Genomic DNA, 27,081 nt, shown 5'->3' with positions numbered 1-27,081 from the left:
TGCATAAGTGTGTTATGTTTATATACATAAATACTGTGTACATGTTTAAGTTTTTGTTTGTGGCTAGTCTCATGTAGCCGAGACTTGCCTGGAACTCTGTGTAGCCAGCATGTGCTAGGGTTGCATGTGTGTGCCAACACACCCAGCTACAGATAATTTTTAGATTCTTATTGTTTGCCAGAGAAGATGGTACTGTCTGAACTGAGGCAGGATGTTTGGGTGAGGATAAGGGGAGCTCTGGAAGCCACACCTCTGTATAGAGGAGTTTTGCCTCAGTGAGATTTTCTGGCCTGTCAGCTCTCTAATGTCTACTTACCTTCTCTCTGTCTCCCTTTTCAAGTTGAGCAGCTAGGTCAACATGGACTGTGTGGAGAAGTAGCTGCTATGCACAGTGGTCTGGTGCTTTCCTGAGAGAGCACATGCTCACTTTGTTCCCTCCTCCCAGGGGACAGTTTGGGTGAGGAAAGGGAAGGGAGAATTAGAATGTATGCTAGCCACTGTTCTGAAGTCTGGCAGCACATCAGAAACAACACAGGCATTTTCTAAAAACCAGTGTAGGTTTCTGGGGCCTCTCCAGACTATCTGAGTTATAATCCCTTAAGGTGGAGCCTACATTTTTAGAAACTTCAATAATTGTGTAAGTGTGCCTGGATGTGTTTGTAGGCCAGAGGTCAGCTATTTACTTGTTTGTTTGTTTGTTTACACAGTCTCTCTATATAGCCCTGGCTGTCCTGGAACTTTCTGTGTAGATACTGCTGGCCTGGATTTCACAGCAGTCCACTTTACATTTTGAGACAGCTCACACTCACTTTATATGGTTCTCACTGATTCCACTAGACTAGCAGTGAGTCGCCAGGGATCTTCCTATCTCTGCTTACCCAGTACTGGGGTTAGTGGCATTTTACATGAGTTTTGGGGCTCACTCTCAGGTCCTCATACTTGAGCACTTTGCCGACAGAGCCATCTCTTTAACCCATCGACCTAAAGTAATTTTATATAAATAAACATGTTAGTGCTAAATCTTGGGTCAGATGGTGCTAGTCTCTTGTGAAAATTTTCACCAGCCTGTAGAATAAGAAAAATGAGGACCTCAGAGTGTTTTTCATAAACTAAATTCATATGGCTTATCAGATTGTCTTTTGCATTGAATTAAGACTTCCCTACATTTTTTCAATGCTAAATAGTCCCTTATAAAATGACATCAATAAGGAGATTTTTATGTTTTGCAATTTAAAAAACTTGTAATTCTGTTTTCCTAAAGATACTTCAATATTACTGGTTTATGAGTTCCTAAAGACAGTAGAGTACCTCAGAAATGTAGTAGCTCTCAGAAATGAGATCCTTTGGAAAGTGAATCTGTAGAGGCTCTGAAGCCTGTAAGGCCAGATGAGACTCAGTCTAGAAAGAAGTGTCTTTGTGGTATGTAATACTCTGCAGCTTCTAGGGCACCACTGTTAGACATGTTCATACTTCTGAGCAAACAAGAGTGTTTGTGCCAGGTGGGTAAATGAATGCCTCACATCAGTTGATCAGGTTTTACTACCAACTAAGTTCTGACATGAAATACATGGGGGAACAATTAAATTTTTAAAGCTTTTGGGATGTTAAGAGTTGTCTATAAAAGATTATAGGTGGGGGCTGGCAAGAAGGCTCAGCAGTTAAGAACACTGACTGCTCTTCCAGAGGACCTGGGTTCAATTCCCAGCACCCACATGGCAGTTCACAACTGTCTGTAACTCCAGTTCTAGGTGATCTGACACCTTCATACGTACATACATGCAAGCAAAACACTAGTGCACATAAAATAAGAATAAGTAAATCATTAAAAATGTTTTTAAAAAAGAGATGATAGGATTCTGAAAGTATTAGCAAGCATCAGATTGAATGCAGCTTTGAATGTTTAGGGTAAGGGTTATTGTGTATTATAATTTAAATGTACTAATGAGTAATGTGAGTGTGTTCCTTTCAGCTACCTCAATTCTCTTACCAAATAGCATTTTTCTTCAGCTCCTATTTCCTGGCCATTTGCAGTATTTGGAAAAAAAAAAAAATCAGTTTGTTTTTATAGCTTTTCTGAAAGTAAATGGGTAGTCATTAAGAGCATAGGCTTATCAGGTGAGGTGATAACATGCAATTAATTCCAGATGCCCAGGAGGCTGAGGCAGGAGCATGGCAAGTTTTCGGCCATCGTGGACAACTTAACAAGACCCTGTCCAAAAAACAAAACAAGCCAGGTATGGTGTCTCAAAAAACAAAACAAGCCAGGTATGGTGGTGCATGCTTTTAATTCCTGCACTTGGGAGGCAAAGGCAGGCAGATCTCATTCAAAGCCAGCCTGTTCTACATAGTGAGGTCCAGGCCAGCCAATGTTGACATATTGAGACTCTGTATTAGAATTTTAAAAAAAAGGAAAAGGAAAAGGAGTGTCAGTGTAGCTCCATGTAGGACACTTGTCTCCAGCGTGGGCCTCAGGAAAGAAAGGTCTAAGCTAAAGTCAGGTTCTGGCACTTCCACGGGTGAATTAACACCTCAGACAGATTGACCCTTTGGAAGAGCCTATGAAAGGAGGACAGCCATCAAGTACTTGAAGGAGCTGTAACTTCATCCTTGTTCTTTTTTTTTTTTTTTTTTTTTTTTAAGATTTATTTATTTATTATGTATACGGTGTTCTGCCTACATGCATGTTTGCAGGCCAGAAGAGGGCACCAGATCTCATTATGGATGATTGTGAGCCACCCTGTGGTTGCTGGGAATTGAACTCAGGACCTCTGGAAGAACAGCCAGTGCTCTTAACCACTGAGCCATCTCTCCAGCCCTCATCCTTGTTCTGTCCCCTGGATTTCTAGTGGTTGGCTGGTTTTGTTTGTTTGTTTTTGTTTTGTTTTGTTTTTTGTATATACTAAGTTATTGGGAAGGGGCTTACTCTAAAAAGTCTAGTGCAGTGGTTCTCAACTTTCTTAATGCTTGCGACCCTTTATTACAGTTCCTCATGTTATGGTGAACCCCCAACCATAAAATTATTTCATTGCTACTTCACAACTGTAATTTTGCTACTGGTATGAATCATAATGTAAACATTTGATATGTGACCCATAGGGGTCGAGACCCACAGGTTTAGAACTGCTGGTCTAGGGGAACTTTGATTGAATGCTTTCTCATTTCATAGTGACGTTAATTCTGTACTTACAGTTTACATATTCCAAGGCTCCTAAGCAGTTTTTCCCTCAGGTCCTGAGGTGTAGTTCACATTCCACCACTGAAGCCTTTCCCTCTCTAAAACCTGCCCATGCCGGGTGGGCGGTGGTGGCGCACGCCTTTAATCCCAGCACTCGGGAGGCAGAGCCAGGCGGATCTCTGTGAGTTCGAGGCCAGCCTGGGCTACCAAGTGAGCTCCAGGAAAGGCGCAAAGCTACACAGAGAAACCCTGTCTCGAAAAACCAAAAAAAAAAAAAAAAAAACCTGCCCATTCCTGATGATTTTGTCTTCACTGTGCTGCAGCAGAGGGAAGCACCCTCCTCCTTCCCAGAGAGCAATTCTGCCCTGCCCTTGGCCTCCTGAACAAGATTTCATCAATAGTTAACTTTGAAAGTCTGTCCCACTTAAAATATGGCTCTTCCCAGGGAACATGTGTGTGTGTGTGTATCTCCTACGTTTCTGTCTCATTATAAAATATTTAGGCTCCCTTCTCCTCTCTTAGTTATGACAATTCTTTTTTTTTTTCTCCCTCTCAAAATTGTATCAAGTACAATGGTTATTTGGTTGGTCTTGGCAGTGTAGAATTCTTTTTGAGTTCAGATGATTCCACTGTGGTAGCTTTTATGTCTGGGCTTTAGCTCATGAGAAGATCATAGCCACTAATGTCATTGAGTGCTAAATAGTAAACAAAAATACATAAACATTTCGTAAAAGTCAGTTTTAAGTAACCGAGACTGTCAGAAACATTTGCATCAGTGTTGCAAAATGCAAAGTGATCAGAGTCTTACCCTGAAAAGCACAGACATCCTTGAGAAGTCTAGAAATGACAGATTGTCAGCAAAATCCTTTATTGAGGACCAGGAGGTGGGCACACACATGTATGCTAGAAGCTGACTCTCAGGAAACCTTCAAAGTTACAAGCAGACTATTCCTAATACAAATACTTTGAGTCCTGTTTTCTCAGATGTGTGGTCAGATGTCAAATGGAGGTGATTACAGGGGAGATCCTTGGCAGAACTGTATCCAGACTTCTAAAGTGGGGAAGACCCCTGGCAGAGATGTTTCCAGACTTCTGTCCTATCATTTCTGACAATTCCGCTTTTGTTATCAGTTGACAACATTAGAGACTTGGTAAGAAAAGTAACACATATTAATTTATATGTAATAATTGCCTCTTTTTTTTTCTGGAGCTGAGGACCGAGCCCAGGGCCTTGTGCTTGCTAGGAAAGCGCTCTACCACTGAGCTAAATCCCCAACCCCTATTTTTTAATTTTTATTTATTATTATTATTATTATTATTTTGGTTTTTTGAGACAGGGTTTTTCTGTGTAGCTTTAGCACCTTTCCTGGAACTCACTCTGTGGCCCTGGCTGGCCTCGAACTCACAGAGATCCACCTGCCTCTGCCTCCTAAGTGCTAGGATTAAAGATGTGTGCCACCACCACCCAGCTCATTAATGTTTTTTTATTAGTCTTTGTTTAAAAGACATTGTCTTATACAATGGTGTATTTCTTTTTGGAGCTAAGCTGGAGAAATCAGGCCCCTCTGCTGACCCCTGTTTGATGTTTTCCTGGAAAGATGAGTTACTGCCTTCAACTAGGGAAAATTTCAAGATGGGTCTCGGTACAATCTTGTCATTAAGTATTGGTGAATCTGTTGGTTCTGCCTTTGGAAGGGCTCTTAAGTGTGTTATGAAGCCTGTTATTTTTGTACATATTCAATTGGATATGTCACAGAACATCTTTCTTCAGGGCATTGTTGATAAAAGTCTATGGTCTGTTAATAGGCATTAGGTTAAAAATGAAATAAATAGCTAGTTGTGGTGGTGCACATCTTTAATCCCAGCACTCTGGAGGCAGAGGTGGGTGGATCTCTGAGTTCCAAGCCAGCCTGGTCTACTTAGTGAGTTCCAGGACAGCCATGGGTATATAGAAAGACCGGATCTTGAACAAACAGACAAACAAACAGGTATCTGAGTCTGATTGTGCAGTTATAATAAAATACTTTTGACTGGATATTTACAAAGAACATAAGTTTTATTCCTTATAGCTCTGGATGTTAGGATCAAGGCAGTGACAGGTTTGCTTTTCTGGTGATGCTGTCCTGCTTGCAGGATGGCACCTTTCATCCTCTCTGCTCTCCTCACAAGGTAGAAGGCAGAAGGGTGAGAGAGCCAGATGCTGTGTGAAACCCCTTGGAAAGCCTTTAATCCCACTTGAGAGAGGAACTCCTGGGCCTCATCCTCTCCTCAAGGTGATGCTCTTACTGTTGTTACATGGTAAATCTGCACCTGAATTTTGGATGAGCTACATTCACATCATAACAGTAATAAATTAATAGATAAAAATAAAAGAAATGGGGCTGGAGAGATGGCTCAGAGGTTAAGAGCACTGACTGTTCTTCCAGAGGTCCTGAGTTCAATTCCCAGCAACCACATGGTGGCTCACTACCATCTATAACAAGATCTGGTGCCCTCTTCTGGCCTGCAGTCATACATGCTGTATACACAATAAATAAATAAATTAAAAAAAAATAATAATAAAAATAAAAATAAAAGAAATGACTAAAATTAGGAAGTATTTGTTAAATTGAACAAGACTTCTTAGCTGTGTATTCCATGACTGTGTGTGTGCACATGTAAGCATATATAATTCCATGTGCACACATACAGAGGTCAGAGGTCAACATTAGGTATCTTTCTCAGTTGCTCTCTACCTTATTTTTTGAGACAGCATCTCTCTCTGAACCTGGAGCTCCTTGATTTCACAAGGCTGGCTTGCCAGCAAGCCTCAGAGATCTCTTGTTTCCACTGCCCCAGCCCTGGCATTCATTATAGGCGCATCTGGCTTCTTACATCGGTGGTGGGGATTGAATTCAGGTTCTGGCTTATGTAGCAAGTGCCGTACCCACTGAACCATCTCTCCATCACTTAGCTATGATGTTTTGTTTCAAAGTTTTCCTTAGACTAGTGTTTAAAGAATGTCAATTTGAGAATTGTTGAAGAAATTAGACTAATTAGAATTTCTGTTCCACATAGAATTTTACCACTGTATTAAAGGAATGGTCTATAGTTCTCTTTAGTCTTTCTATCAGAATGATCTTTTGCAAATTAACAAGCAAAAATAAAAGTGTTGACTTAGACCTGACAAAGCAGAATTGGGAGGGGGTGAGGAAGCCATGGAAATGCTTCCAGGTGACACATTCCTAACAGAAAACTTTGGATTAGAATGTGCTTTCTTGATGCTTTTCAAATGCTTTTTAAATTCTTTAGGTTTTGTGTTCTTGGCTCTGGTCCAAGGGCAGAACTGCTTGCTACCCTAAGCTTAGGGTGATGATTCTTCCCAGAGGGTCTGCATCAGTCTGTCCATGTGGGGCTCTCTATAGATCTATACTAGGGTGGAGTGTAACATCAGCAAAATGGTTATATTGTCTTTCTAATCTGGGAGTCTTCACTTTAAAAGCTGCCTCTGTAATTCTTCTTTGTTTTTGTTATATTATTCTCTTAGGAATCACAAAAGTGATTTTTCTGTTTCTTGACTTTCTCATCCACTAGTAATTCTTTGTTGTTTGGGGATGTTGTGGTTTTGTATTGCTGTATGTATAATCCAAGATAACCTGAAATTGGCTATCCTCCTACCTCATCTTCTCTGGTGCTAGGATTACATTCATGTACCACCACAGATATCTTAACTAACACGTTTTTGAAAGTTGTAGTTTTTGTTTGTTTTGTTTTGTTTTTTGTTCCTGTTTTTCAAGACAGAATTTCTCTATGTAGCCCTGGCTGTCCTGGAACTCGATCTGTAGACCAGACTGGCCTTGAACTCAGAGATCCTTCTGGATCTGCCTCCCAAGTACTGGGATTAAAGGCGTGAGCCGCCGCCGCCGCCGCCGCCGCCGCCGCCACCACCACCACCACCAGGTGGAAAGTTGTGTTTTATTTTTCTTTTAGTAATACAGATTGAACCCAGGGCCTTTCACATGATAGACAAGGCTCTATCACTAAACTATATTCCCATTCCTCTTTATATATATATAAATTTTGAGGCGGTATCTCACTAAATATCTCAGTCTGATCTTGATGTCACTATAGTCCTGGCAGGCCTTGACTTCCCAACCCTCCTGCCTCAGCTTCCTTAATAGCTGGGATTACAGGCCAGTACCACAGGCCTGGTGTGGTATTGTATTCCCCCAAATATTGTGCACGCTAATAAACTTATCTGGGGTCAGAGACAGAGCAGCCACAATATTAAACATAAAGGATAGGCAGTGGTAGCACACACTTTTAATCCTAGCATTCCAGAGGCAGAAATCCATGTGTTCAAGGATACAGTCAGGCATGGTGACTCATCACGCCTTTAATCCCAGATAGCAAATCTTTAATCCCAGGGAGTGGTGGTAGAAAACAGAAAGGTATATAAGGCGTGAGGACTAGAAACTAGAAGCATTTGGCTGGTTAAGCATTTGGCTGGTTAAGCTTTCAGGCTTTCGAGAAGCACAGTTAAGCTCAGAGCTGTTTGGATATGAGGACACAGAGGCTTCCAGTCTGAGAAAATAGGACCATCTGAGAAGTTGGCCAGGTGAGGTTAGCTGTGGCTCGTTCTGTCTCTCTGATCTTCCAGTATTCACCCCAATAACTGCCCTCAGGTTTGATTTTTATTAATAAGATTCTTTAACATTCCTGCTACAGCCTGGCTTTGTCAACTTGTAATTACAGGACAATTGAGTTTTCTGTTTTTGACAAGCACATCAACAGTGTGTCTGTAAGTGCTGTTTTGTATTAGGTGGAGGGTATTGGAGTATTTGTGTCTTGTGGTCAGCATAGGAAGGCCTAACAGGATAATTCCATACTTGTTTTCTGCTAAAGTCTAAGCAAACTCTCATAAAAATGGAAATATGGAAGATAAAATCATTCTAATTAGAGGGTATCTGAGACTTGGTTTTTCAATCTCTGCATATATATTCTTCTGATCCTCCCCACCCTACAGAAACAAGACACCACTCCTGCTCTTGTCTTGCCTGGGCCCCCACCAAATGAGGAGTTTGTATACTTAATAAAGAAAGGCTTTGTCAAATATGATGAGAGAGAAATACACATAGTATGAAGTAAAATATCTTTTGCATAAAAGGCTTATGAAGTTGTGTGTTACTGTTTGAGACAGTATCTCATTTTATAGCACAGGCTAGCTTCAAACTTATGGTCCTACAGTGCTGGGATAACTGTGTAAGCCATCACACCAAGCTATAAATTTGTTGTTGTTGTTGTTTTCTTTTAGTACCACAGATTGAACCCTATATAGTATGTGTCTGAGTCTAGCACCTGAGAAGATGAAGCAGGTGAATTTCAAGTTCAAGGCCAGCTTGGGCTACATAGTAGGACCCTGTCTCAAAAAGAAAATGTGTGTGTCCATGCAAGCATGTATATGGATATGACCCTGCAAATAATTAGGAGAAACCAAAAGATAAAGCCAGGGAGCTGGAGTTTGGGGTACTCTGGCAGCTGGGTAGCAGCACTACTGCCACAGTTGGAGTGTCTCGTGTGGCTCTCTAGTAGGTGATCTCTCTCTCCATGCTCTTCCTCTCATTCTGATTCATTGCTCACCATGACACCATCCGTTCCTAGTATGAATTCCAGGCATTTGGACTTTAGATCATGGGAATAGCTGAGCTATTGAAAAATAACAGGTGGGCCAAGCATGGTAGTACACACCTTTAATCCTAGCATAGCAGGGTGAGTTCAGGGCCAGCCTGGTCTATATGGTGAGTTTCTTGAATATTGTATTCTCTTGAATATTGAATTTACAGATGTATACCACTGCACCTAGTTTTGTTTTATGTGATGCAGGTATTAAGCCCAGGACTTTGTTAGAAAGTGTTACTTTTATTAACTCTTTAGTATACTTCATTAATAGTAATTCATTCAAAAATCTTAAATATTCTTCACAGAGAAATTGTGAACATGGACATGATGCAGGCTATAGCTCCTGAAAAGCCAGGGACACTGCTCAGTTAGTACAGCATTTTGCCTGGCATGTTAGAGGCCCTGGGTTTGATTCTATGGTACCACATTATAGATGTGTCTGTGTATTTGTGTATATACATACACTAAATTTGGTTCAGAGAACAGCCAGATTTGGGTGTTAACATATTGATCTGGGAGTTATACAAGTTCATAGTGTTGAACTGACAAAGCATGTATTTTTAAACGGTCCTAGATACATTAACAGTCCTGAAGAACATTATGGCTGGGAATTGAGACCCCTATTTTAAACTCTTGACTGCGATCATTCAGGTCTTGTGCAACCTCCATGCTCCTGCCTCCTGTGGACAAGGTTGTATGCACACCCTGCATCTCCTGTGCTTTCCCAGTTTTATCTGTAACAACAGTTGCCATTTTCAGCATGTTTCCTGTTGATGGTTTGAATGTAAAGTGTTTTCCAAAAGGCTTGGTTGAAGAGTTGGTCTCCAGCTAGTGTCACTATTGAGGTAATTAGATCACCAGGATACTAACTTCATCAGTGAATTAATCCGCTGTTGAGTTTATTGATCATTGGGCTGTTAGGGCTTAGAGGAAGTCAGTCACTAAAAGTATGCCTTTCAAGGGTTTGTCTTAACCCCTGTACAGCCCCACTTCTCTCTGCTTCCTGGATGCCATGAGGGGAGCAGCTTTCTTCAACCATGTCCCGCTTTGATGTTTCCACTGTGGCATAGGCCTAAAAACAGTGGGGCCAGTTGGCAGTGGATTGAAACCTGGAGCCAAAATAAATCTTTCCTCTTCTAAGATGTTTGTCAATATATTGTGACTACATCAAAAAACAAATGTATTTCTTCTGCCTATTTCAGATGCAGAGGAAGAGTAACTTTTAATATCATTCTTGGATTTCCGGAGTGCAGTGTAGACCCAGGCTAGACCTGAAATCTTCCTTAAATAGGGTCTGATCTTGAAGCACTTCTCAAGCACTATCCTGCTATACACTTACTTGTTACCACACAGTACATAGGAATTAAAGCAGCAGATACTTACTCTGTGGGTGAGGAATCTGGGAGCAGCCTAGCCCTGTGCCTCTGCCTGAGACTCGGTCATGAAGTTGCAGGAAGGCTGTCAGCTGGGGCTGTGCTGGGCAAAGCTTGATTGTGGAAAGATCTTCTTCCAAGCTCACACACAAGCAGCTCACTTCCCTGTCACACAGACAACTCTGGCATGGCTGACATCATGGCAGATACTCTGATTCTTAATCCTGTTTATGAAACTGAACATTTTTTTTTTAAATCTGACAGCTCTAGACGTATTTTCTTCATCTGCACTACATTAGACTTTCAGAAGAATGTGCCTAGGTGTGTGGAGAAGGGTCATGTTAGATACAGCAGACTGACAAAGTGGAATGACCAGAAGCAGCGCAGTGTTGAAGCATTTGGGTGGTAAGCTGGGGAAGAGCTGTGAACAGAATGTTGCATAAAACTGGCTCAGAAGTCAGTGATGTTAAGGGTAGTGATCCCCCATCATCACATATCTTCCCCACACTGAAACATCTGTGTGCCTTCCATGGAGCTGCCATCTCCAGCAGAATCTCCTGTTCCCAGCCAGCTACTAAACAAAGTTAGGGACACATTAAGGTACCAGTTCCCACTCACCCAACAGTGTGATTCTTAAACTAGCCTGTAACACAGAAAAGTGCTTAACTCCTCAGTCTGGTGCCCTCCCTGGCCATTTCGCTGTGTGATACCTTCTCTTAAATTGCAGTTGAGGGCTGGAGTGGTAGCTCTGTGGTAAGGGATATATCCACCATACACAGGACCCTGGGTTCAGTCTCCAGCTCTGAAAAAAAATTAAATATTGTTGGATAGATTATGTCTAGTCAATCAGAATATTTCATCTGTTTTTAAACACTGTACAGTTGCATGGTTGTGTTATATATATAGATTGCTGCTGTTTGGAAAACACACCTTTGCACTTAGTGGAAGCTGCAGGGTGAATATAAAGTACAGATCGGTACTATGTGAACACTGAGAATTGCAAGAATTGTTTCTGTGTTTTCCTTTTTTTTTTTTTTTTTTTTGAAGTATTTATACTTAGTTCTATAACCTGATGATATTACAGGAAAACGAACCCAGTTTCTACTACTGTGTGTTTGCAGCGTAGATCACCTCTTTGATCTCAAAGTGTGTGTGTTTGTCTCCCTCCAGAAAGTAGTCTGCTTTGTAGCAGAAACCAGCTGGGCAGTTTAATTCTGGCACTGTCTACCGAGAAGTAATGTCAGGTTCCACAGATTGAGAGCACAGTCCCAACACATAGCTTCCTCACCAGTTGAAATTTCTAGACCTCTGAAACTTATGACCAATCCCCCATTCTGACCAGCTCACAACTCAGGGAAATACTGATATTTACTAGTTTGGTCTAAAGGATATTTTGTAGGAGACAAATACCATGGCATTTTAGCATCTGGAAGACAGAGTCAAACAGTCACAGTGAGGTAGGGGTCAGTCTGGTCTACATAGCCAGTTTCAGATCAACCAGGGATACAAAATGAGACACCCATTGCAAAAATAAAGAAGACAACAACAAAGGGACAGATAGCCAAACAAAGAGATTGGTAGGATGAGGTTTGGAAATGTCCTGGGCCCAGGAGTTCCCATCCCTGTGGAGCTGGGGTCACCCCCTCCCAGGTCATGAATGATTTCTTATTTCCTTTTCTACAAGTTTCCACATGTTCAGCTGTGCAGAAATGCTCCAAACCTCACCTCTTTGGATTCTTTATGAAGTCTTCATTATAAAACCGTGATTGAAACAGGATAACCCTGTAACAGTGTGACCAGACGACCTAAAGGGTGTGGTCTAATGCTAGAAGACTGCATAGGGAAACCCAGCAGGGCCTGTCTATCCAGATTTTTCTTGGCCTCTGTGCAACAGTCTATCCTCCCAGCTATGGGCAGGACCTCTACTGAAATGGAGTTTTATGATCATTCTATAAGATCAGAGAATTTGTTTATGGCCAGTCTGAGACAGAAAGAGAGGGGAAGCTCAGAATATGTCTTTGTTTTTTATTACTTGCCGAAGGGAAAAGGAATGTTAGTTTCTATGACCTTGTGGGAGGAGAAAAGGGCAGAGGATAACTGTGGTTTCTGAGGCCTAAAGCACCTCAGCATTACAAGAGACTGTCCAGGACTGGGATGCAGCTCAGTGGTAGAGTGTTTGCCTATGTGTGTAAGGCCCTGGGCTCTATCCCCAGCACTGAAGAAGGAAGAAAAGAATAAAGGACTGTCTTCTACCCCTATTAATAGGTTTTCTGTGCGAGCGTGCGCGCGCGCACACACACATACACACACCCATAGTAGGTATCTCCATTGATGCAGTAAGCCAGATCAAACCAAACTGAAAAAGTATAACAAGTTTATTTGAGCAGAGCAACTCCCTGCTGGGTTCTCCAGTCCCAGAGATGGAGGCTGGAGAAGCCATATGCCCAAACTAAAGCAGGGAGATTATATAGGTTGTAGGCAGGGGTGATGATGTGTCAGTTACAAGCTGGGTTTGTGCCCAAGTATGGTCAAAGGCTGACCACTTTAGCCGCCTGGCAACTTCAGGGGAGGAGCTGCAGTAGCTGCCAAGAATGTAAAACTGGGCTTTTTGGTGCCTTCCCCTTTGTTTGGAGATTCTCTGTGTGGGTGGGGTTTGGAGAGACAGGAATGGGGCTTCTCAGACCATGCAGGAGTGAAGTGGAGGTTCCAACAGAGCACTGATTTGAAGCCAGATTGAACCAAAAGGCTGTGGTTGTATGAGCCAGAAACCTTTGATGAGTCCCAAGATGGGTCTGTCATAAAATCAAAAGCCAACACACCAGTGTTGTGCTTGGTTTCTGTTCCCACTCCATGAACAAGTGTATCTTGGAATTTACTGTGTTCTGCCTTGCTCTGCACCACAGTTTTTCTTTTACTGCCTTTTTATCCGTACAATCATGTGTACAGGATTTCTTTATTTATTTTGGACAAGGGTAGGTTTTTTTTTTAGAAAACTGCTCTGCTTCTCTGGATGGTTTCTTTATGGTGGCAGAAATAACTGCTTGTTATAAACAGCTACCAACTAAGGCCTTGGGAACGACAGCCCAGCACAACCTGGGCTAAGTGAGGTGGGAAAACCCACCCTGAATGTGCATAGCATTGTCCCGTGGGCTAGGGTTCAGGACTGGCTGAAAGAAAGCTGGGCATCAGCATTCAGTACTCACTGCTTTAGCTCCTTACTGCTTGTCACCATGCCTCCCCCAAGATGGACTGGACTTCTTTTTTCAAACATACATTTATTTATTCATCTGTTCAGAGAGCTATGTTTTACTTAAGTTGTGTAAGTGAGATTCCTATTAATCTTCCCCTTCACTGTTTGATTTATGGCAGACATTTTTCTATAGGCTAATCCATAATCTAAAAAGATTTTAGCCTCCCCTTCTGAAAGTATGGCCAGCATTTTCTTTCATCAGCTTTATACAGTACAAATTCTTATCCTAATAGTGAAATGTTTCATTAAGCTTGCCCAGTGATTGGGTAAAACCAAAACTTAATTATAAGCCACATTCATCCTAGGGTCCCCTCTGCTAGGTAGCCTCCCTGGATCTGTGGATTACAGTCTGATTGTCCTTTGTTTATATCTAGTATCCACTTATGAGTGAGTGCATACCTTGTTTGTCCTTCTGAGTCTGGGTTACCTCACTCAGGATGATATTTTTCTAGTTCCATTCATTTGCCTGCAGATTTCATGCTGTCAATGTTTTTCTCTGCTGAGTAGTACTCCATTGTGTATATGTACCACATTTTCTTTTTTTTTTTTTAATTTATTTATTTATTTTGTATACAACATGTATGACTACAGGTCAGAAGAGGACCCCAGATCTCATTACAGATGGTTGTGAGCCACCATGTGGTTGCTGGGAATTGAACTCAGGACCTCTGGAAGAATAGTCAGTGCTTTTAACCTCTGAGCCATCTCTCCAGCCCCCGACCACATTTTCTTAATCCATTCTTCAGTTGACAGGCATCTAGGTTGTTTCCAGGTTCTGGCTATTATGAATAATGTTGCTATGAACATAGTTGAGCATGTATCTTTGTGGTATCCAAAGTATATAAAGAACTCAAAAAACTAGACATCAAAATACTGAACAATCCAATTAAAAAGGGGGCTATAGGGCTAAACAGAGAATTCTCAAAAGAAGAATCTCAAATGGCTGAAAGACATTTAAGGAAATGCTGAACATCCTTAGTCATCAGAGAAATGCAAATCAAAATGACTCTGAGATACCACCTTACATCTTTCAGAATGGCTGTGATCAAAAACACTAATGACAGTCTATGTTGGAGAGGATGCGGAGCAAAGGGAACACTCCTCCACTGTTGGTGGGAATGTAAACTTGTACAACCACTGTGGAAATCAATATGGTGGTTTCTCAGAAAATTGGGAATCAATCTACCTCAAGACCCAGCCATACCACTCTTGGGCATCTATCCAAGGAATGCTCAGTCATACCACAAAGATACATGGGCTGTACTTTAAAACCCTTCCTTTATCAGGTATTTGGTCCCAGCAGTATGTAAAGTAGCTAATACAGAAGCCAAAGTCAGCAGTTATAAACATTTGCAACTTAGTTTACTTGTTAATTTTGCCATGCTGAAGATGAACCACTGCACTCTAAACGCAGCCTATGTATGCCTTTAAAAGCTGTAAACAAAAGAGCTGGTGGGATGGCTCAGTGGGTAAAGGCACCTGCTGCCAATCCTGATGACCTGAGTCCCATCTCCAAGACCTACAGAGTAGAAGAGAACTGGTTTCTGCAAATTGTCCTTGGCTTTCACATGTGCACCATAGTGTATATGTGTGTGTACATATATACATACATGTATACATATATATATATATGTGCATGCACACACAAAATAAAGTTTAAAAAAATTAAAAAATCTATAGACATGTATGAAATTGTCAAATAATTTTTTTAGAAAAAGTATACACAAGATAGACAAAATTAAGATGAATAAAAGTGTTGCCAGCCAGGCAGTAGTGGTCCTGGCCTTTAATCCCAGCATTCGGGAGGCAGAGGCAGGCGGATCTCTTGAGTTCAATGCCAGCCTGATCTACAGAGCTAGTTCCAAGACAGCCAAGGCCACACAAAGAAACCCTGTGCCAAAAAACTGCCAAGAGTTAAACAAATAGTCAATGAAAGTAAAAAAATAGGCGCTACTGGTAAGTTTTTTTTTAATCTCCACCCTACTCCATGCCGTGTGTGTGTGTGTGTGTGTGTGTGTGTGTGTGTGTGTGTGTGTGTGTGTGTTTAGAGAATAACTTTTGAAGTTACTCCTCTTCCTTCCACCATTTGGGACCCAGGAATAGAACTCAGTCATCAGGTTTGGCAGCAAGTGCTTTTACCCTCTGAGCTATCTCGCCAGGGTGACAACAAATCAAGAACTTCAAAAAAGTGAATATAACCAACACCGAAGCAGCTGTGTTTCTGGGAGATAGTCTCAGGAAATCAGTAGGAAAGATGGACAGAGGCTCTTTCAGACTGTGTCACACAGAAACACTGGACTCAGTTCCCAAGACAGGTTTGCATGCTAACATAGAACATGTTGAAATGGTCCTGTCATCATGCTAGTAAGAAAAGATACTGGAGAATGTATGTAGCTGCACACATTAGGCGTTTAGGTGTAAGAAGGCTGTGTGCACCGTGTTGCTCATTGTTTTTAACTATAGATGGTTGAGGAGCTGGTGGATTTCTTTCTCTTTTTTGCTTAGCAATATAGTGGGGTTTTTGTGTGTTTGTTTGTTTGTTTTTAAAGACATGATCTGGCTACGTAGCCCAGGCCTCAGAATAATAGTAATCCCTCCAATCTCGCCTCCCATGAATTGTGTTATTTTTGGAATACATTTTAAAGAGAAATAGAATTTGATACTCAGAATAAAGAGCAGGTGCTTACACTGTTCATTACCAGTGTGTTTCTAGGATGCTGGAAAGATGGCTCAGCTGTTAGAAGCACTTGCTGTTCTTGCAGAGGACCCTAGTTTGGTGTAGTTCCCAGCTCAGATATCAGGCAGTTCACAACTACCTATAACTACAGCTCCTCCAGGTGATCTATTGCCCTCTCCTGGCCTCTGAGCATCCCCACACATGTCATACACTCATAGACACATATACATAAATGAAAATATGCATAAATAAAAACATTTTTTAAAAGAACGCACTTCCTCTTCCTGTTTAAATATTAAAGAAGTTGATCTGCAATAGGTTCTAGAATGTTTAGGAATTTGGCATAGGAAAGTTTCTATTACCATATCCTTTGGCTTTTGTTTGGGAAAAGTAAGCTTAGACATTTTTTTTCTTAATCCCTTTTGTTTGTTTTTTTATTTTGTTTTTGTTTTTTGTTTGAGAAAGGTTTCACAATAGCCCAGGCTAGCCTGAAACTGGAGGCAGTCTTCCTGCTTTGACTTCTGAGTGCTGAGATGACAGGAGTGAGCCACCTGTCTATTTAGGGTTTCTGTCACTGTGTAGAGACACCATGACCATGGCAACTCTTATAAAGGAAAACATTTAATTGGGGGCTTACATTTAGTCCATTATCATCATGGTGGGACATGGCAGCATGCAGGCAGACATGGTGTTAGAGCAGGAGCTGAGAGTTAATACATTTTGACTTGCAGGCAACAGGAAGTGGCTTGAGCATATGTGAGAGCTCAAAGCCTGCCTCCACAGTGACACACTTCCTTCAACAAGGCCACACCTCCTAATAGTACCACTCCCTTTGGGGGGCATTTTCTTTCATATCACCACACTACCATGCCCACCCCTCAATTCTTAAAGAACTATACATCTGTATAACTGTTAACTGTATAGATATGATTGATAGCATAACACTTACAAACTAGCAATCGTGTTCATTTTCATTAAAGTTATTGGCCTACAACTTGAGAAGCATCTGGAAGGACCTGGATGGTTTAGATTCAAATTTTCTTAGTCCTTATCTTCACTTTTTGCCTTCTTTTATCTGTTTAGAATCTCCATAATGAATGGATCCAGTGTGGCAAGTACATCACCCAATGTGAAATGCAAGGAGGACCAAGGATTAAATGGACATGAGGAAAAGGAAAACCCATTTGCAGAATATATGTGGATGGAGAATGAAGAGGATTTCAATAGACAGGTAGGCAGAGGTAGAAGGCAGTCGTCATCCCCTATGAACTACTGGAATCTTTTGCTGTACTTGTAGGAACAGGGTGGCTCTTCTAGAGTTGATAAAGGCCTGACACAGAGAACAGGGGTTCCAGATCTTAGCAGCTAGAGGCATATAGCTCAATTAGAGTCTGTAGCTCTGGGTTCTAAGCTAAGGCCTGACCCTCAAGACATAGTGCAGTCCTCGGCTCTAAGCAGCAACAGTCAGAGCCAGCCAGGATTATAGCTCCCAAATCCTCCTAAACCCTCAAGGACCTGTAGTCTCTCCCTCCCTCTTCCCTTCCACCCTTTGTGGGTCTCTGTATTTCCACCCCATGGTCCTTCATTGTCTTTGCTGCTTGTGTGGAGTCCTTCCTTGCCCTCTTGCCTCCACTGACATTGCTGCTATCATTGTCAAGGTGGTGGCTACTACAACACTTTGCTGACATGCCCTCGCTGCTGTTTGTGTATCTCATTCTGGAAAGTCATATTAAAATTGACAAGACAAACAATCAAGATTTAAGATGCAGTTTAAAAAAATTGATGAAACAAGAAGTTACTATATCAAGGTTTCCAATCAGGCCACAATTTCTGTACCATAAGATTCAAGTCAAGCTGCATAGTATGAAAAACACCTTATGGGGCCTGTGAGATGGCTCTGTTGATAAAGGCAATTGCTGCAATGCCTTACAATCCGAATTAAATCCCCAGGGCCCACATAGTAGAAGAAAAGAACAAACTCCCACAAGTTGTCCTCTGACCTCCAACAATAAGTAAACAAACATAATAAAAATAAAAAACAAAACAAAACTGTAATCCCTAATACTAGTATCAATTGCCATTGGTTGGATTGGAAGATACACATCCTCAGACACCTATGCATGTGGAGGCCAGATGTCAATATGTGTCTTCCTCTGTCAGTCTCCACTTTAGTTTTTGAAACAGTCTTCAGTGAATCTGAAGCTGGGGATTGGCTAGACTGGCTGGCCAGTGAGTCCTTAGATTTCCTGTCTCTGCCACTGGACACTGGGATGACAGGCATACACCACCACACCTAGCTCTTTACACAAATTCTGGGGATCCAAACTCGGTCTTCATGTTTGTGCCCCAAGTACTTTACCTGCTGAGCCATTTCCCCAGCCCCCTTTGGGGAAAAATGTTCACTGAAAGATGGTCATGGTGGTGCATACGTGTAATCCCAACATTTATAAGAAGAAGCAAGGGGATCAGGAGTTCAAGGCTCTGTTTAAAATAAAAGGTGAACAAATATGAGGCTTTTAGGACTAGACTGAAATGTCATATTGAAGGGGAAAAGACTAAGACCTAAATAAGGAAATGTCACTTGTTTGAGGTCTCAGCAAGTAGTGGCATGTGATGGTACATACTTTTAATCCCAGCACTGGGGGAGCAGAGTTGACAAGAACAGTTCAAGGTCAGCTTCTGCTACCTATCCAGCTTGAGCCTATAAACAGGTACATGACACCCTGACCCAGATAGATAATAACAACAAATGGAATTTCAAGAAGTCTATAACTCAGGGGCTGAAGAGGCAGCTCTGCAGTCTAGTGCCTGCTGTTCCTGCACAGGACCGGAGTTTGGTTTCTAGCACCTCCGTGGTAGTCCACAACCATCTGTAACTCCAGCTCCAGTGACCCCAGTGCTTTTCTTCTGGCCTTTTCATTCACCTGCACTCGTGTGCACTCACCCTCCCCTCCCCGATTAAAAATAATAAAAGATTTTTTAAAAGGAGGATAACTCAGGAAAGGGAAGGATTCTTATAAGAAGAAACACATTAGTTCTATTTGTGAATGATTTATATTCATACACAGATAATTTTAATACTATAAAGAGAAGAGTTTTGCTAAGTTTTACACCAATTCTGTGCAAGTTGTAGGATGTGTTGCCACTGGCGAGGTATGACATGGAATACTTAGTTGGGTATTAGGGATCTTTTACATACATATTCTCTAACTGGGTTTTTTGTTTTTGTTCGTCTGTAAGCTCCTATCATTTCCCCATGGGTATCTAATAACTAAAGGCAGAACAGACACAATACTCATTCATGCCTCAGAGTCGAGACTTAGGATCTTTTGTTTGTTTTCTTTTCCTTTTTTCTTTTCTTTATTTCTTTTATGTTTTTAGTGCTAATTTCCCAACTCTTTCACAAGAAAATAGAATATTGCTATAAGAGAAATAGACTCACATGGCAAGGTCCTAAAAGAAACAGCTATAGTAAAATACTTGAGCAAGGGAATATGTAAGAGAATGGAGAGCATGAATATTGTGGCTTATACCTGTGGTATAAGACTTGGTAGGCCGAGGCAGGAGGATTGATGTGAATTCACAGCCAGCCTGAGCTATATACATAGTGAGTTAGTCCAGCTCGGTCACAAAGAGAAATAGAGAATGGATAAATACCAAACATTTCAAACACAAAGCTATAAAATCTTACGGCTTAGAAATACTTTGTTGTAGTTTCTTAAGAGCTTCATAACTATGTAATTTATGAGATTTAAAAATGTTTGGGCAATTACAAATTTAAGATACTTTTCTTAAGCTGGGTAATAGAACATGGCTTGATCCCAGCACTTGTCAGGGAACAGGCAGGAGGATCAGAAGTTCAAAGCCAGCCTCAGCTACATGGAGAGTTCAAGGCCAGCCTGGGATATATGAAATTCTGTCTACAAACAATAGAAACAATTAAAAACTTGCTATTAACATATGAGGCACAGTTGAGTGACTTCTTGTTGTTGATGTTTGATCTGTCTTGTGGAGGTAATGAGCTGTGAACCTGTTACCTAGCAGGAGGTGAGAAAGATTTGGCAAGTGTGGAGCAGCCAGTGAAGTCACTGAAATCTGCCCAGTAAACACTGTTTGCAAAGGACTGGAAAATCCTATAGCTCTCTTTACTTCAGTTTGTGACAGTGTTTAGGAAGTACGGAGTAGTTTAAATTGTTGTGTTCTTGTTTTCAGAGAAGACTGCATTGTGACATATATTTCTAGTAATGCACCAGAAAGTGTCCTCTGTATCTCTCTAAGATTCTAAAAGTATTTTTTCTGCCTTGGGGTTATTACTAAAAAAGTGGGTCATGAGCTAATATTGGTTTTGATTTAGTTTTCAGTAACCAAGAAGCAGACCAATTACATACTTCCTTTGTTTTTTACATGTTCCTTGTAAAGTGGGAAATTTAAGAATTTTGTTTTGTTCTTTTGAATCAAGGTTTCACTATGTGGCCCTGGCTGGTCTACAACACAGACCAGGCTGGCCTTGAACTTACAGAGACCCACCTGTCTGTGCTTTTTAAGTGCTGGAATAACAAGCATGCTGCCACATCTGGCTAGAAAGAATGCTTTTAACAAGATCAAGGAAAGAATTCAAGCTATAAAATGATTTTTCCATACCATTGTAAAAGTAGAGAATAAAAAAAGCAAGATAAAAAATCAAAAGTAATAATAAAAAAGTGTCCCATAAAGATTTATGAAGACTTGAATTTTCTGCCATTTTGAATAACTAAAATCATGTTTTCTTTATGTTTATCAGATCAGTTAGTTACTTGTCTGTTGTTGTGATAAAATACCATGACCAAAAGTGGCCTAGGGAAGAAAAGGGTTTATTTTAGCATACAGTTCTAGGGGAGATCCAGTGACGTCCATCATGGCTGGGCTGAGCAGCAGATAAGCATTGGCAGCAGGAACAAGAAGCTGGCTGATTACATGTTATCTGCAAATTGGAAGCAGAGAGAAAAAACAATGGGGTATGTCCATAAATCTCAAAGCCTGCCCACACTGACATACTTTCTTCATCAGGGCTCTATCTCATAAAGGTTCTGTGATGTCCCTAAATAACATCACCAACTAGGGACCAAGTATTTAGAAACATGAGCCAATTGGGAACATTTCTCATTTAAACCATAATAGTCCTTAGAAGCATCATTAGCTCTCCTGCCCATAGTTCTGAGTTGCAGAGTGAGGACCTCTGAAGGGCTGAGGACCCCAGAGGGATCATCCTTTGGGATAGTACCTCTGAGTATTCCCCTCTCTTGGCAGGTAGAAGAAGAGCTGCAGGAGCAAGACTTCTTGGACCGCTGCTTCCAGGAGATGCTGGATGAAGAAGACCAGGACTGGTTCATCCCAGCACGAGACCTGCCTCAGGCTGTGGGACACTTACAGCAGCAGTTAAATGGACTATCAGTCAGCGACAGTCACGAATCTGAAGACATTTTGGTAAGAGCCTTCAGTAGTTCCACGTGTGACATCCTGTAAGCAATATAGTGTTTAGAGTCGTAGATGCCTGTGTGGCCCTACACCCTACATCAGATCTCTGGAGCCTCTCAGCTGCCATGTTTTCACCCCTTAAATGGCCTCCAGCTCTGTGAAACTGTAGTCATCAGCCTTCATTTACCCTGATGCTCTGTACTGGGATAAGATTAGAAGTCTGAGTTGGGTTTCAGTAGGACCACTTGATAATTGTCTTTCTCTTTCACTATCTGTATCTAATGTACTCTCAGTCTGCTAGGAAAACTGTTCCTATTAGAAGGAACACATTCCTGACAGGCCAGTTTGTAGTTCAGTTGAATCAGAGAAGTGAGTTCCTTGCCTTTTATTTTGATGTGGCTGGAATCCTATGAGCACTGTGGTTCCCACATAGCTTTGAGTGGCTGTGCCTTGCAGTGAGCCAAGACTCAACAAGACTAACAAGGGGCACAGAAAGATGAGAAAAATAGAGGAGGTTCTGGTATCCCACCTGGCTTCGTGGATATTGTTTTTTACCATGTTAATCTGTTCAGTGGCTTCAAGTGCTATTTTGGAATGAATGTCATTCAGGGGAATATCCTGAAATTGGGAGTAGGAATAATTCAGTGACAGCCTAGGGTGTTAAGAATCTTCCTTCTTTCCCGAGGCTTACCAGGAAGGGTACTATGGGTGTGGCTCAGTTGTGGAACACTTGCTTAGCATGTATCAGAACTGCAAAAACAAAGTTTTAAATGATTTGGTATTTTTATCCCAGTCCCTGTCCGTCTTCCCTTCTTTTTCCCTGTACTTTCATCTTTCTGCAGGGCTGGGGATTTGAACCTTGTACATGCTAGGCAAATACATTACCAATAAGCTACATCCCTAGCCTGAAAATAAGTTTTAAAGTATAATATGACATGAAAGTAGAAAGATGGCCATTGGTATGGGGAGGGATAAGAGGCAGGTATCAGCAAAGTCAGTGTATTGCATATGTATAAAATGTTATAGTGAAACTCAATATTTTGTATCCTAAATTAATTTTTTTAAACATGAAAAGTATAATAAAGTACAGCTTGCTTTGAGATATGTTTTCTCTTGATTCTTATTTCAGAGCAAAAGTAACCTGAATCCAGATGCCAAGGAGTTTATTCCAGGAGTGAAGTACTGAGCTGTTGGAAGCTTCCAGAAGGACTTGTCTTGTCCCCGTACCTGGGGTCAGCAATGCACAAAAAGGCAGAGCTGAAGGGGGGTGGCAAGGGTGTGTGGCCAGGGCGGGTTGGGTTGGGAAGGTGGTTTAACTGGATACTGTGAGTAACTAATGTGCGAGGTACTACTCTCCAAGCCCTCTGAACTTGGCTCTTCTGTTCTGCTGACTTGTTCAGAGCAGTTTCCCATTTTATTTTATTTTTGAGAAGTTCTTTGGAGTTGTTTTTCCCTTGTAAGGAATGTTCTGTCTGCATTCAAACAAAATAAGCTGACCAAGGAAAACAGTATTTAAGAAGTAATCTCCCTGCTGTGTACCTACCAGGAGCAGGGCATCTGGAGAGCTTAGGGAGTTTGCAGCTGAGTGGTAAGAGGGAAGAACAGAACAGGAGATGTAAACCAGATGCAACACTCAGCTCTCCAACCCCTGACATTTCCATAGTGAACTGGGGTACCAGTGGCCCACAAAGCCCTTGTCTCCTGGCCTGAACTCTGCTCAAGAAAACACAGATTTGGAAGTTCTTGGATGAATGTAACTTTGGATGGATGCAAGTTGTACATCAGAAGAACAGGGCTGGATGGTGTCTGTCATTTCGTTGCTGCTGGCCTGGTGTTGATCATAGGTGTGTAGCTGTCACTTATCATTTATAAGGTCACATAGAGTCACTTTGTCTTCACAATCCATATAGGGGCTACTCCTGGCTTCTTTCCCTCACAGCTCTAAAAGACACTGTTAGCCAAAGTCTGAGCCTTTCGTTGGGTTAGTTGCATCTTGAATCTTTTTGGACAGTTTTGTTTTCTTTTCCTTAGTCCCATAAATACCTGGCTTTTACAGTGTCTTAATTCTCTCAAAGATTTCTGTTTGCTTTTTTTTTTTTTTTTTTTTTTCCTTCAAGGAAATACGTTTTTCCAAACACTAGTAAGCTGCTCAGCTCAGTTTGGGTGCTTCTCCTGCCTTACAGAGTGATTCCCAGAAACTAAGCTACTAAGGAGTCCTGCCTGAGAACACAACAAAGCTCCTTGAAGCTGTTAATGGGTATTATTGCTCCCACAAACTAGCTTTTTTTGTCCTCATGGGCCTGGCTGGGTGTACTCTTAGTTCTCCCTGTAACTCACTAGGGTTTTGTTGATACTTTGTGGAACTGAATTCCACTGGGAGCTGCTGTTGTGAGTAGAGGTGAAGGTGGTAGTGTTGAGGGTGAAAGAACAAGTGTCCTGTCCTGTTCGTACTCCCAGGACAAGGGATTTGGAGAGGCCTGAGAGTGCTGTCCCTGTGCTGTGTGTTAGGTCTGGAAAGATCATGTAGCTTCCATTCTATCAGTTCAGCATGTGGAGGTGGGCAGAGACTGGAAGAACGAATTGAGTCTGGAAAGTTGAAACTTTTCCCTTTTTAAAGAGCTAGTTTTCTGACTTTCCATTTTGTTTTGGTTCCAGGGATAGAACCCAGAGTGTCACTTTTGCCAGGTTAGTCCTACCCTTGAGCTGTTCTCAACCCTCCCTTGTTGACTTGTAAACAGCCCCAGCAGTTAAACACAAACTTCTCCTGTTTTTCCTGTTAAGTCTCATAGGATGGCATCTTGTGACAGTGGCCTTCCCCCTTAGGTCACATCATAGTGAGTAGCTCAGGGAACTTGTATGTCCAGACACATTGACTCCCAAAGCTTCTTCCTCAAGAGAATGAAACTAGGAACTCCTAGTCCTCTGGGAGGACTTTATTCCTGCTTCATCTTTTAGCTTGGCTTTTCACTTCTAATAAGGAGAAGGGTATGGGTAGGGCATAAAAAGATTCTGTTGCAGTCTCCACGAGGCTGATGGAGATCAGAATGTATCAGGATTGCAGGAATATCTTTGAGAATCTCCACCTGAATGTAGTGCACCCTTCTTTGAGTACTTGGCTGGGAAGCCTATGCAAGCCTGAGGTTTTGTTCCATCCTAAAGTTTTGCCCTTTAGAAGCCAAGCTGCTAGGTGTGGTCCCAGAGCTGTGCTGACTCATTTTACTTGGATGTCAATCTCTGTCTTGGTTTCGAGGGTGCATTTGGTTACTACTACTAGAGTGCTGTTGGGTGTACCTGAAAGCAAGTGCTGGTGTGTTGGGTCCACCTCAGAGCAGCATGCGGACTCCAGGCTTGGGATACAGCCAGTGAGGTAGGTGGTCCTTAGTAATATGTAGAATGACTTATTCCTGTGACCCAACTCTCCTATCATTCAAAGTTGTGAAGTAGCATAATTGTGCCCCCAGACTACAGGCTCAGCCTTAGAGTTTGCCAGCTTAGCAGAAGAGTTTTGGGTTTTTGTGGGTTTTGTTTCCCCTTTGAGAATTTTTACAGCAGTAGAAAATGTTCTTAATAGTTGCTGGTCTGGCTGGTCCCAGTCTTCATTTATTAGACTGAGTTCTAATTGTGATTATTTGACTCTATAACTTTTCTTTTGTGGAGGGGGAAGGAATAAAGGAATGTCTCTTCAGGCATTTTGGATGCATAAGAAATTATGGAGGTAGCCAAAGCCTGGGTACTAGGGTACAAAGCTCAGGGTCTGGGGCCAGTTTCTATCTATAGTGTACCTGACTTTTGGTTGTCATATAAGCAAGCCAGAAAATAGTCTAAAGATTGGATCTTTTTTATTGAACTAAGATCTCACATGTGCTATGCAAGCACGACACCAGGCTGCATTCCAGACTTGTGAGAGAGGCTGGGTCTTGGGAGCACCCCTATTTCCAAAGTCAGAAGAGCTATGATTGCTTCATTAAGATTGTAAGGCTAACCATGTCTTAAAAATAAATGTTTTTAGTGAACTACTAAGCATTTTCCATATTATTGTTATGTCAAGGGTTTATTGTTTTGACTTTCAAGAGACTAAGATGCAGGTAAACAGCTCTGCAAGTCAGCACCTTCAATGAGTGAGCTGCGAAAGGGGGACAGCCAGAGTGAACCTCTTGATTGGGGCTGTGGTAGATAAGCATGTGACTGCCTGGCTTCCTGAGTTTGTCCCCTGTTGCTAGAGGGGACAGATCTCTTCAGTAAGAGTTTTGGTATTACATGCTATTAGTCTAGGTTTATAGGATGTTAAGAATAGGAGTTTGACTAGAAGTTGGAGGTACCCATCTGGTGGAAAAGCTTATCCCAGCCACTCTCCTCTGGGAGAGAGAGCAAGGGTGGGAGGCATTAGTTTTATCAAGTAGGGAGAGTAGAAAGGATGCTGAGATGTGAAGCAGGGACCCTGAATGACCTGTCCATTCACAATTGCCATAAGACTCGTTGCCCCCAGGAATGGTCAGTTCTGGGATAGCTCAGTGCAGTGGGTGTGAGCACCTTCCAAAATCCATTCTGCTACTTGGAGGATGTCACCAGACTTAGATAGGTCACAATCTGGAAGGAGTGGGTTTCTTTTTCCCATGTTTAATCTTCCAAGAAGTCGCTGGTAGTGGTGAGAACAGACAGGAATCTGCCCAGGGACACATTAGACTACATACTACCTGTCCTCTGCCTTCATCAGCCAACACACTGCTGGACCCCAGACGTTTCTGTTCCCTGGGAGTCAGGACTAGGTCGTAAGACACACTGCTCTCTTCAAGATGTCAAGCTTAGGAGCCACACTTCCTTCCCTGTTCTTGGGGAACAGGAAGAAATTCAATAAAAGTATAATTTAAATGGAAAATTTGCTGAGCTTTCTTCCAAATTTACCTGACTACTTTTATTTTAAAATGAATAAACATTCCAGATTACTTAATAATATTAAGATTTTTTTCAGGGGGAGGGGTAGTTCTTAGGATCAAACTCAAGACCTCACACAGCTAGGCAGCATTCTACCACTGAAGCTATCCTTATCCTGGGTAAGGATATTTTTAAAAAAATTTTTTTTTGAGTCATAATCTTGCTCTGTGGTCCAGACTAGACTTGAACCTCTGATCCTCCTGCCTCAGCCTCTCCAGTGCTGAGATTATAGGTGTGGACCACCTGTTTGTCCTAAGTAGCTTAATATTGTACTGTTACTAAATTGTCTTTAGTGCTGGGGGTTAAGTGGAAGATGTCATGCAGGGGTGAGGAAGTGTTCCAACAGCAAACTATATCCCTTAACTATCATATGTATTTCCTGTAAAGTAGTAACATGTTTTGCTCTATAAACACACAAACAGAATTTTGTCCTGCCAGTTGTGAGCCTTCAGAAAGATTGTGGGCAGTACTCATCTTTAATATCAGGATTTGGGAAGAGGCAGAGGCAGGTAGATCTCTAGTTTGAGGCCAACACAGAGTTCAGACTAGCCAGGTCTACATA

General features: G+C 41.7%; 1 protein-coding gene across 5 annotated transcripts in view; it reads left to right on the top strand.

Annotated features, from left to right (window-relative positions):
- The window catches only part of Paip2b (poly(A) binding protein interacting protein 2B), a 33,046-nt gene extending 6,583 nt beyond the window's left edge, over positions 1-26,463 (top strand). For 2 of the 5 annotated variants that reach the window (XM_028860324.2, XM_028860325.1), the window contains exons 3-6: positions 2,145-2,234; positions 17,217-17,364; positions 21,420-21,596; positions 22,717-26,463. In XM_028860324.2, coding sequence (XP_028716157.1) covers positions 17,227-17,364; positions 21,420-21,596; positions 22,717-22,773 — 372 coding nt within the window. In that variant the 5' untranslated portion in view covers positions 2,145-2,234; positions 17,217-17,226 and the 3' untranslated portion in view covers positions 22,774-26,463. Of the gene's footprint in view, positions 1-2,144; positions 2,235-4,178; positions 4,327-17,216; positions 17,365-21,419; positions 21,597-22,716 lie in introns of those variants that run through there. The other 3 variants (XM_028860323.2, XM_028860326.1, XM_037203836.1) reach the window with 2 other exon arrangements.
- The last annotated feature ends 618 nt before the right edge of the window (positions 26,464-27,081 follow it).

This window comes from Peromyscus leucopus, chromosome 3 (assembly GCF_004664715.2).
Source record: "Peromyscus leucopus breed LL Stock chromosome 3, UCI_PerLeu_2.1, whole genome shotgun sequence".
In the NCBI taxonomy this organism is placed as follows: Eukaryota; Metazoa; Chordata; class Mammalia; order Rodentia; family Cricetidae; genus Peromyscus; species Peromyscus leucopus.
This window is presented reverse-complemented; position numbering and strand designations above follow the sequence as displayed.